General features: G+C 43.5%; 1 protein-coding gene across 1 annotated transcript in view; it reads right to left on the bottom strand.

Moving 5' to 3' along the window:
- CDHR1 (cadherin related family member 1) overlaps positions 1-12,547 on the bottom strand; it is a 47,749-nt gene that overhangs the window by 7,882 nt on the left and 27,320 nt on the right. The window contains exons 12-16 of the mRNA XM_009992985.2: positions 12,280-12,432; positions 6,485-6,649; positions 4,289-4,356; positions 1,454-1,682; positions 263-517 (exon numbers count right to left, since the gene is read on the bottom strand). Coding sequence (XP_009991287.2) covers positions 263-517; positions 1,454-1,682; positions 4,289-4,356; positions 6,485-6,649; positions 12,280-12,432 — 870 coding nt within the window. The remainder of the gene's footprint in view (positions 1-262; positions 518-1,453; positions 1,683-4,288; positions 4,357-6,484; positions 6,650-12,279; positions 12,433-12,547) is intronic.

Below are 12,547 nucleotides of genomic sequence, written 5' to 3'. Positions count from 1 at the left end.
CTTTGCACCTTTGCAATTTCTCTGATCAAAAAGCCTTTTACGTTTGTGGCTGCAGAATCCAACTTCACCTCAAGGCTCTAGAAACACTCTACAAAACAGAGCTAGGGAGAAAGGAGAAGCAATGGCTGGCAACTTTTTGACTGTGGATTTCAACTCCTGAAGCATTTTTAAAGTAGTCTCAGAGACAGAGCAAGCGGTGACTACTCCTCAGTGCCTCTCAAGGATCATCTCACATAAGGATTTTTCCAAAACGTTTTTTTACCTCCTCTGTGATATCAATCTTCAGAACCGCGGTGGTACTGAAGGACGGGGAGCCTCGGTCTTTGGCCTGCACCACCACTGACCATATGCAGTCTTTGTTCTTTGTGATGTTGTGGATGATGTCCAGGGAACGGATATAGGATTTCAGTTTGATTTCCCCAGTGCTTTGGTCTATATCAAACACATTGGCTGGATCTGCTTGCATGATGGAATAATCCACAATGTTGTTGGGTTCTTCTGCATCTTGATCTATAGCCTGGTAGGGGAAGTACAAAGAACAAAGATGTTATTGTTTGTATCTTTGCCTGAAGACAAAACTCTAAAAGTTTCTGAGCATTCCCTTCTGATAACGTCCATGCTGTGAGATGACTGGGCTGTTTTTGTTTCATCTTGGAACCAATTTCGCTTTTTCTGATATCAGCTATGCTACATTTTCTAGTGAAAAACAGCAGGACTAGAGTTCTTTTTGTATAAGTGATTTCTATTTGAGATTAAATAAAATCAGATGAAAAAATGAACCACAACCTATCTGTAGAATGCAAATGGTCCGCTGCTGGGGAGTTTCTCACACAGCGTGGAGGACAAATGCAAAGTGAAGAGAGAACAACGGGATTAGCTCCACACTATAAACTATAGCTGCTTTAATTTTTGTGCTGTGGTATTTATTCTACTAACACTAGGTGTTGTAATCAGGCTTCACTATATGCATTCAAGTATGCGTAACATAGCACGTCCTGCTCCTTTGCCTGTGAATTGTTATTGCATTTTTTTTCACTTCCCATTCCGCATTGGATCAAAGAATACAATTCTGCAAAGCAAAGGGAAAGGAGTTGTGTGGTTGAGCACAAAGGTGTGGCAGGAAGGTTAAGCACTCAAACCCCTGTACTTTCATTCACTCATCTTACTTGGGTTTCTTACGATCATTGTATAATCCAGGATCCTCCACTAGCTGGTGGTTCAAAAACCACAACAGAACTTTTATCTTTTGCCTGTAGAATTTATTTCTCTTCCTCAGCAGTCTGTAAATACTACCCTTCCACGCTTTAATCCATTTGTTACGTACAAATGGATGTGCAAAATAAAGCCCCAGGAAAAGCCAACTTTTCAGGCATTGTGATCCCTGAGCAGTAAACAGCAGAGCTGGGCCTTTTCCAAAGCACTCTGCTTTGTGACACACTGTGCCGTCTCTCACCTCTATCTTCACCGGTGACCCAATGATCATCGTCTTTTCCTGGATGTTTTCATTGAACTCTGGAGAGTGGTCATTGACATCTAACACAGTGATGAACACTTCAGCCAAGCTGTATTTCCCGTCTGTGTCCTCGGCCTTCACATAGAAATTATACTTTGAGTTCACTTCAGCATCTAATACAGCCCAGGGCTGGGTGTAAATTATACCTGTTGATGGGTGGATCAGGAACCTGGAAAAGAAGCGTGGAGAGACTTACAGGTTTTTTGGTCACTTAACATGTGTTTACAGCCTGGGGCAAAGGTGGGCTCTAAACATTGAAAGACTGTGCCCAAAGATTGGTACTCTTCACCTAACTCCTGTCTGGCTGATGTTTCCACATCATTCACTCTACCTATTTTTGGCTAGTTCCTTTAGGCTTGAAAACCAGAGAACCGTCAGTGTCTGGCGTTTTTCTATCTATCGTGCATTAGTCATTTTAGCTGCATTTTCTGTTAAAGCCTTTGTCCTCAGTAAACGCTGGCCTTCTCCCAGAGTGATTTCTTCGTGTTAAAACATTAAGGAACCAGCTATTTTTTTTCAGTTTATATGCACAATGTATTAGATCATGTCCTGCATAAATTAAGACTGATTGATATCACCTCAATAGTTAAGGGAAGCGTGCTGCATACCATATTTAAGCTCTTCACTTCTCAGAATGGGTAAGAGAAATGGCTGCTATCAAATCCCCCAAAGTGCAGGGCAAATTATCTCCTCCAAAAATAATCACTTTTCCATAGACTGGCACTGGGATGGAGTGGGTGTTCAGATTTATCTGTAGCAAGTTCAATTCAACACATTTGTAATTACTGAGACACTGTCAAAAGTGCCAGCCAAAAGCTTGGATTTATAGAGAAGATACCAAGACTGCCAGTGTAAGCTCCAAGCAGTAGGGTTTTTAACAGATGAAAGGTTTTATATACCCTTTAATTAATGTACAGGATAACAAAATATTTTCCGTATTCCAACTGTGAGAGCAATTGAGAGTGATTATAAAAGGGGTACTTAATAATCCAGAATCTTCAATTGTTGTCATTACCCTGTTAAATAGGAATACAAGTCTTGATGAAAGCCAAGACACGGAGGTGGAAAGCGCTCTGCAAACTCTTGGTAGGAGACAGTGCCTGTGCTGTGTGCCTCCTTAGCACCCAACTCAGCCTAACCACGCAGAGAGGACTCTCATCACCCCCATTTTAGCAGAAGAATAGAAGCACTGAGATGTGAAGAGATTACAGCAGTATACCCCGCGCCCACTGGCAGCTTAGATGTAGGGTTACCAGCATAATGGTTTTATCTTCAGCAGTTAACACTGTTCCGCTTACGCCAGTACAGCTCATCTTTATGCCAATGCAACTACGCATCCACTGATGTAACCCCTGAGACAGAAAAAATCATGCCTCTAATTGAAACTGTCAAATCTGCATCAAACTTTGTGTTCAGCAGATCTGGAGGTCCCAGGGCTAGGAAATCAATGCAGCCTTGCAGAGCCATGCCATTCTGGCACCAGGAAAAAAAAGATAATCATCCTTAAGAAGGAAAAAAAAAGTCTAACATCTTAATGTCCTCATTCAACAGCATAAGAACAGTGAGTCTGAGCATCCTCATAACTGTAATCAGAACAAAGTTGCACTACGTGTTTTTTTCTAAATCCTTCATCAACAACCTTCACAAGCTTCTTTGCACCAGCTGCTACATCTTAAGCCTAAGAGGTCTGCCTGCATGACATGACCATTGCCTGCTTGCCTCTATGCAGTTAGCAGCTAGCTTAAGGACTTAGTGAAGAGCTCAAAATAATCCATCCTGGAAATGCTCCCATAGGTGTATCCTTCTGGCTACAGAAATGGTTCACCCTTAACATCTTGGATTTTGGGATTCAATTGTACCTCCTAAACGCTTTCACCTTAACAAGAAGAGTTCAGCTTTAACTCCAAGTGGATAATGTACGGAGAAAAACGGATTCTGAGGATGACTGCCTGAAAAGCTCATTCATTTCATTTCCAACATTCTGCCCTGCAGCCTCACCATGCCCAGGAGCTGCAGGTTCCAGCAGCAATATCTGTGATGGCCAGTGCTGCCAGCCGTGGCTGGGAGCCCCAGCCAATGGACCAGGCGATTGCTGGCATGGAAGGAATGTCAGAGAAACCAGTGTTTCAGGATGTTCTTACCCCAGAGCTGTCCCCAAAGACAGGGAGAGGGAGCTAGGCATCATTACAAAATCAAGAAAGCATCGGATTCCCTTCTTCCCTGATGCAGGACTATTAGGTTTAAATATATAAAATGCTTTGAACACCCAATGCAGCTGGCCTCCACAGCTAAAGTTTATATTCTTGAAAGTCTTGTCATCTTTGATTTGTTTTGACAAGAGTTGAAACAGAACTGTTTGTACAGCTATATGGAAAGGGAGGGGGAAAGAGCAAGGGATTTTTTTTCCCTCCAGAATTGACTTTTAACAACAACTAGACCAAAACTTTCTCTTACAAGCATTTTCAAATGGTGATTGTGTACCGAAACAGAGCCTGTGTATCGGTACTTCAGCTGCCTTATGCCTCTTTGGGGGCTTGTGGGTAAAATTCCAGGGGTTCATGAAACAGATGTTTAATGATCACACTAGTCTCTCTGTTGTTGTTTTTACAGAACTCTCAAAGAACATGGCATAAATGTCCTTGGAAATAAGCAGGTCAAGAATGAGCTTGCTTTTTTTTTTTTTTTTAATATTTTAAAACTCTGCTTATAGGTTATGTAGTTTTCTTTTGTTCGTTGTGTTTTTTTTTTCCTTGTTTATATATTTATTTTACTTACAGATCTGCTCCTGTTCCATAGATAGAGTACTTGACTTCTCCCCAAAGCCCTGAATCTGGATCTGTAGCCTTAAGAAGAAAACAAGAGAGTCATCTTTTACTAAATTGAGAAAAGAAATGTTTCCTTTTTCTTTTGACAACAGGCCATGTAAAAACCCAACTGCTCCTCCCTCTGTTTGCCATCACACTTTTATAGGGAAATCACATCAACAAATGTGCACCTGGATCAAAACCTATGTGCACCTGCAAAGTTTAACACAAGGAAACACCGCTGGCTATCCCAGGGAAGCTGGTAACATGCCTCCTGTCTCCTGGCCAGGCTGGTGCCCACGCTCTGGCCGGGAGCAAGCCACTAGATGGCTCCATCTATTGCCATTTACCACATCCTGCCTCTGATGAAGATGAAGCTCACCTCCGTGACTTGAACAGACTGCCCACTTTCAAGCCTTCCTAATTATCAGTTAAATATTAATGTGTATTCCCTAGACAAAATTATTTACTTTATGTAGAGTATTTTTAAGCCTCTGCTTGTTTAATTGCTTCAATTTAAAGTAATGCATAACAAATGTTTTCATCTACACACAATATTTCAGCTTTGTTTATATTTCAATCACTCTTGTGCCTGCCTGACTTTCAGTAATGCAGATACTGCAACAGATGATATCTTTGTTCCAGACTCTCGTTGGCTTCTTTTCTTAGCTCAGGATTAGGAAAGCTATTGATTTGGTGACAGCTATTTCCATAAGCTCCTGCTTTTCCGATAGCTCTGAGGAGATGTTATACCATCGTGTCTGGCCATCAAAATTCATGGCGGCAGAAGCTGGTTCATTCATCTTCCTGTTTAAATATTTGAAAACTGGAACAATATCTTTGATATGCGTTTAATTCTTTGACATGAGCTTGTCAGATTCTCTCACCTCGTAATTTTGATCAAAGTCTGCTTTAGGACTGCCTAACTTCTCCTAAAACATTTTGCACACCTGGGACTTCTGCCAGAATTGCCATCCCGAGTACTTGGAGTATCTCAGATTGTGAAGCATATTTGTGAATCTGGGTGAAGTACTGAGCTGACAGCACACGATGGTAAATTTTACATGGACTCCTCAGCTACGCTGTCCTGTCCTGTTCACCTTGGCTTTGAATGGCTAGTTTTGTTGCTTTTGCAAACTTTTTAAAATTTTTTTTTCTGCTGTCCACCACCTCCTATAATTTTTTATTCTTCTTGCTGCAAAGACAGTGATGTTTGGAAGTCTCTGTTTTCTACAACTTTCCTATTTGTTTCCTCTAATAACCTTTTTGGTATTGGTTTTCTTCCACTTCATCATTCGCTCTTCCAGGCCTAAAATCTGCCTTCAGCACTTTCTTATTCTGACTATTTAATTTTCTTTCATACTCTCAGCCAGCCTGTGCTGGAGATCTCTGGCAACCAGTCTCCATCGTCCTTACCCATGAGGCTTCTGTGAGGTGACTTGCATCACCTGCTGAGCCCCATGTGGCCAGCAGCTTTTCTTTGTGACACGAAGTCTGTTTGCAGTTCTAGCAGCTACAGAAAAGAGATACAGCTCACGCCAAGGGCTGGAAATGCTTCTCCAGCACACGGGGCCCATGTAATACCCTGACTTTCTTTCTATGAAAATGTGAGACACCGGAAAAATCTATATGCATCTTTTTCCCACTGTGAGAAGATGCTTACATTGGGGTCTTTCCGAGCTCTAGGCATATTAAGATTATATTCTTGCCTTCAATAACTGGCTAATTATGCATTTAGCAGTCAGATTCCTCCCAGGAGAAGGAGACTAATACCTACTAAGCAGCCATCTTGTTTTCTTTTTACTTGTACTTAAGCAAGCAAATCCAGTAAATCCAATTCCATGTAGTCATAACTGAATCTTCCTGCTGGACATTGATTTGACTGAGGCTTTCTTAGTACACATAGACCATGTGATTTGACTTAAAAGCAGATGTCCTTTAATTAAAAACCAAAGTAAATTTGTTGTTATGAAAACATTTGCCTAAAACTTTATTTTATCAGAACTGAGTGTTGTTTTTTTTTTTTATCAGAACTGGAGTTCAGTCCAGAAGCTGAATGGCGAGTAAGATTTGCTACTTGCCTCTGTCTGCTGTATTTAAGGTACTTGAACTATCTCCACAGACACTGAGAAAATTGAGCAATTCTTAAGAGACAAATGAAACTTACTGTAACAGCAACTACGTTTGAGCCCCCTGGGGAGTTCTCAGGGATCCTGGCAATGTAGTAGTCAGAGGAGAACTTCGGGACATTGTCATTGGTATCCAGCAAGCGTACCACTATGTCGGCTGTCGAGCTGAATTTCTCTGGTGTGTTCACCTCTATTGCAAGAAGCTAAGAAGAGAAAACCAGAAGATTACTACGAAGCAGTCATTATTACTTCTTAAAGGAGCTTCCTTCCACTACCCATGGCACATCAGTGCACTTTAGTCTGGTTGGACCAGGCAGCTCAAAACCAGGGAAATGATGAGCTAGGTCAGTGTGCAGCCTAGGCGTGTTTGTGCGTGCTTGCAATGGGCAATCAAGATGAGGAAAAATGGCTTCAAACCTATGTATATACATTAGACTTCACGTGACAGATGTAATTGGTCTTAACTAACCAACACAGCTCAAAAAAGACATAACAGAAGCAAGCAAAGACCCATCCCTGGGCAGATCCTAGAACCTAGGGAAACAGAAGCACTGAATAATTTTGAATAATTATGTAAATTGAATCATGCTCCTTTGCGGAGGAAGCATAAATTCTTCATCAAGAAAGAACTCAGAGTGATAAACTGCCCCAAACAGGGCGAAGAGATGAGAGAAGGGATGCCCTGGGATGGCTGGTAGCAGCAGTACCCCCACCTCAAACGCAGGATGGTCAGGGCTCAGGCATGCACAGCAGAATCCCATTTCACAAAGTTTGTGAGAACTCCTACCACCAGGCTTCTTGGGGCTCCACACTCACTGCCTCATGCTGATGAGGACTTTATCAGATACCCACTGGGACTTTTGAATTGCCTCACTGTCTCTGAGGAGGAACCGAGCGCTCTGGGGAAACACGCTCTCATAACTCTGCTCAGGTAGGTGATCATGTATGGCAGGACCAGGGATGGGGAGAAGCCATCATCACGGCCGTTCCAGCTGGCTGTCATCACAGCTTAACACGAGCATATGTCTACCTCACCCCTCAGCCGAGGGACGGCACCGCCAGGTTAGCAGTTTGGCTGCTGGCATTGCCCCTTAATGCACAGCTAATCGATGCAGGGAAGAGCAGCCACCGCAGAGAAGGAAGAGGATAACCCAGCGTCCAGCACATGGCCGTTCTCAGTCGGCAGCAGGGAGCTTTCAGATCCCCTCTTGGGAACAGACTTGACTTGGCAGGTCAACTCCAAAGCCTCAGACAAGAACTTTTGCACAGGACTTCAGCTACTTCACACTGAATGTTTTCTCTCTTATTCTCAGTCTAACACAAAACAGCAGCAGTGTTTCTGCTATGCCTCTGTTTGCTCCATGGTAGATCCGGGGAACGTCAGTAGGCAGCCTGAACTGGTCGATGGCCCGGGTGCTGTGCGACTGAGCAAGAAAGAGCAGCTTCAGCAAGGGGTTCTGAGGGATGCCGAGCCCTTCATGGCCTTCAGCCCAGGGGCCTGGTCCCTGACAGGTGGCTCCATCACATGGAATCAGCACTGGGACATCGGCACGGGGCTCTGTAGGGGCTGAACCCAAATTACCAACACAGCAGCCAACGGTCCACTGCTTGGTTATCGTGCTCAGGCAGAGACCTCCTTAACGCAAAGCAGGAGGGCTCCAGAAACCTGCTGAGGACTGTACACTGCTAATAGACGAGTGAGCAGGACATTTACCTGAGATACGAGAGGCTCAACTGAAAAATCCAGCTATGTGGGTGTCAACTCCCAGTAGATGTACATCCCAGGAGCTCCCTCAAAGAGGGCGAGTGCCTAAACGAGCTTTGGGCTTTGGAAGGTAGGGCAGGGCCATAGCATCTGCTGCTCTGCCGGAGCAGCACCTCACTGAGATGAGGGCTGTGGGACCTCATCCTCCCCATGCTGCTCGCCAGGTGCTCGGCCTCCCTCCCGCTGTGTCATGGCTCCCCGTGCGTGACAAGTCTCTTCTGTGCTGGATTCAGAGAAGTTGTCATCACCAAGAGGTGACGGGCTTTGGGGAGGGTGAGGAGCAGCTTAAGTAGGCAGGGAAAAGACTATCTTCAGTATCATCTCCTGGCGCTGTTCCTATGGCGTGAATGTTCATAATGGTTGAAAAAAACAGTGAAAGTGTTCTTGAAGAAATTAATCTCGAAGGATTGCTTGTAATTACTACAGGACACATCTGCTCTGAAAGGGGAGTTTGGGCACTGCATCTCTGCTAAATTTTGTGTTTGGGAGTCTGGGATGGTGTTACAGCAAAAGAAATTTTTGAAGGGACAGTCATACAAAGACCAGCCAAAACGTGCTTGTGAGCAACCTCAGCTCCTAAAGCAGCATAGAGATAAAATATTACTGGTTATCATGCACGTGGAGCTATAACTAAACATCTGCAGTGAAATAACCTTTGCTGCTGGAATCAGCCTGTCTTAGAATATCTTATGAGGGCTTGGTATTTTCACTTTGTTTTCTACATTTGTTTTTTATTCCCTCTCCTTTTAGCAGCCATCGTCCAGCTCTGTCAACATGCTAAAATATCTTCCTTCAGGAAGGGATTTTTGTCAGCTTACTTGTCCGCCACATCTTGTGCAGAGCTGTATTGTTTGGTTTATGCAGAGAGAGAAAAAAATAGCATAAAACTATGGCTGCACAGGACTGCATATCAACAATTAATACAAGTGCCAGCAGAGCAAACTGATATGTAATCTTAAAAGTGACAAGTAATTTTTTTAAATAGAGTTTGATTTTGGCAACTGAAGATAATTGTAGCCTCATCCGGTCCTGGTCTGCAGGAGATGTGAGCACCTGCAGAATGTGAGGGGTAGGTCCAGGCTTCTGTCCAGGCAGGACCTGCTATAAGCTGAAAGAAGAGGAGGCAGGAGGTTTGGGTCCCAAAGCACATCAGGCCATGACGAGGTGGGACAGCAACATCTGGCCCCTGTGGAAGAGGGACTTGAGATCTAAGAAGCCAGGCTGGAGGGGTATGAATTACCACAGCTGCCATACCTTGGGAAAACCACTCTAGCTCTTGGATAGCTGAAAATGAAGAAAGTCTTGGCTACCAACTACATTTAAGAGTCAGCCCTAAATGGAAAATAGAATTTCTCCAGTAGCCTTTGCTTCAGGTAGTTTTTCAGTGCATCTCCCTGTCAAATCAGTTTTAATTAGTGGGATTAATCAGTGGGATCGAGCGCACCCTCAGCAAGTTTGCAGATGACACCAAGATGTGTCGTGTTCTGGACATGCTGGAGGGAAGGGATGCCATCCAGAGGGACCTTGACAGGCTGGAGAGGTGGGCCTGTGAGAACCTCAATGAAGTTCAACAAGGCCAAGTGCAAGGTCCTGCACATGGGTCAGGGCAATCCCAAGCACAAGTACAGGCTGGGCAGAGAATTAATTGAGAGCAGCCCTGAGGAAAAGGACTTGGGAGTGCTGGTAGATGAGAAGCTCAACATGAGCCGGCAATGTGCGCTGGCAGCCCAGAAAGCCAACTGTATCCTGGGCTGCATCAAAAGAAGCGTAGCCAGCAGGTCAAGGGAGGTGATTCTGCCCCTCTACTCTGCTCTCGTGAGACCCCACCTGGAATACTGCATTCAGCTCTGGAGTCCCCAACACAAGAAGGGCATGGAGCTGCTGGAGCGGGTCCAGAGGAGGGCCACAAAGATGATCCGAGGGCTGGAACACCTCTCCAATGAAGACAGGCTGAGAGAGCTGGGGCTGTTCAGCCTGGAGAAGAGAAGGCTCCGGGGTGATCTTATCGCAGTCTTCCAGTACTTAAAGGGGGCTTACAGGAAAGCTGGAGAGGGGCTTTTTACAAGGGCATGTAGTGACAGGACAACGGGCAATGGCTTTAAACTGAAAGAGGGCAGATTTAGATTAGATATAAGGAAGAAATTTTTCACTCAGAGGGTGGTGAGGCACTGGACCAGGTTGCCCAGAGAAGTTGTAGATGCCCCATCCCTGGAAATGTTCAAGGCCAAGTTGGATGAGGCTTTGGGCAACCTGGTGTAGTGGAGGGTTTCCCTGCCCATGGCAGGGGGGGTTGGAACTAGATGATCTTTGAGGTCCCTTCCAACCCTAACCATTCTGTGATTCTATGTTAATTCCTCTCTGGCATTTTACTGTTCAGTAACAAACCAGAGGAGAGGAATCATTGCTTACAGACAAAAAACCCCTGAAAATAGCCTCTTAGAGCTGCTGTGGGATATATGTTAAATAGAAATAAGAATATATTTTGTCAAAAATTCTAACGAGAGTGACTACATTGGCAACTCAAACTGGGTAGGACGCGATTTGAACTTTTCAGGGAAATGGAGACTGCAATGAGATCTTTCTAAAATATTTGCTGCCATTTATTAGAATCATAGAATCATAGAATGGTTAGGGTTGGAAGGGACCTTAAAGATCATCTAGTTCCAACCCCCCTGCCATGGGCAGAGAAATCCTCCACTGCACCAGGTTGCCCAAAGCCTCATCCAACCTGGCCTTGAACACTTATTACTACCAGATCATCCAGCTGCACCTTCTTCATTTGTAATCTAGACAAAGGCTATGCATTTTTAGAAAAGCTTTATGGTCTTTCTCCAGCACAAATAATTTCATTAAAAAAAAAAGTGAATAATTGCTTAAGCTGAAAAAATATATAAATCCTTTTTCCTGGTAATTAATTCTTTCAGTGTTCATGGCAATCACTTAACTACTCTGATTTCTATTAGTATTCATGAGGAGGTCATGTGTAACTTCTTTACTGGTCTTTTGGTAGTTTAACCTGAATAAATGTGCGCTTATTATAATTAGTTTCGGTAGCACTTTATAGCCCTTTCAGAATCTTCCATTTTAATACAGTAATGATGCCTCGTATTTTTGTAGCATCTATAACCTATGAAGCTCAAAATGACCAAGGAACATTACAAGAGGAGACATGAACCATACTGCAGTGAAATGCCTTGCTAAGGACACAAAGCAAACCATGCAGCAAGGGTGAGAACAAAATCCAGGAATTTGGCTTCTGGGCTGTGCAAAAAATGTCACTTTCTGTACAAAATCAAAACTAGCATATGTTAATACTCAGCTAGATAATTTTGTCTTTTTTTTTTTTTTTTAATGATTGCAGGAATTGTCTATGCGATTCTTTGCAGTCAGAACTGAACCATCTATACTTATGTTCAGAGGCAGCTGATACAAAACCAGACTAAATTATCTTGTTGATGAGCCAATGAATCCATCAGGGAAGGTGATAATGCAAGGGTCCAGCTTTTGGATGAAAGCTGATTCTTGTATGGCTAGCTTGGAACATGAGTGAGATAGCCTCAGGTCAGTCTGCAAAAGGCCATATAGACAGATACACTGTGACAAAGGCAGTGAGCAATTTTGGGAAAGTATCTTACAGTCAGCTGGGGTCTTCAGCCTGCCAACATTCAAAAGCATGATCACGAAGCAAATTACTGAGAACTAAGCAGGTAAAGTTCTGGCTCTAGAGAAATTAGGATTTCATCCCGTGAATTTATCATTGTGAGAGCAGAAACAGCCTTAGGGTTCAGTTTAGAATGAATCAGAGCCACCAACACATGCAGTTTCCACAGAGAGATAACACTCAACATTTTGCACTGACTGGACTAAATTAGTCCACAGATGCATCCATTAAACATTTGGAAGACGACGAACAAGGGGCAGAAATAAGTTTCCCTTACATTGATATAATGTGCCTGACAATGCATCAGAAAGCTCCAGGTGGATTAAGAAGCTAAATCTCATCAGATACATAAACCATCATACACATACCACATACACAGGCAGAGAGGACCCGCAAAGCAGAAGTACCTTGAAGGTTAACACCTTGAATTTTTCATAGTCAATAGCAGCAGAATTTTCCACTATTATTGTAACCTGAGCCTCATTCAGGACAGTTTGGGGAACCACACGGAAGATGCCACCAGGTCCAACAAGACGGAGGTTGAATTTAGCATTGGCTCCCTGTAAATAAAAGCAGATAAGGCATTGTTTTCAGTGAATGATGCATTTATTACAGCCTAGACTGGCTCTGTTTCTTCATACTGTATAAAATTAGAATGAGTCTTACTGCTTAGAG

Source organism: Tauraco erythrolophus, chromosome 9 (assembly GCF_009769465.1).
Source record: "Tauraco erythrolophus isolate bTauEry1 chromosome 9, bTauEry1.pri, whole genome shotgun sequence".
Classification (NCBI taxonomy): Eukaryota; Metazoa; Chordata; class Aves; order Musophagiformes; family Musophagidae; genus Tauraco; species Tauraco erythrolophus.
Note: the sequence above shows the minus strand (reverse complement) of the source record. Positions and strands in the feature narration are given on the sequence as shown.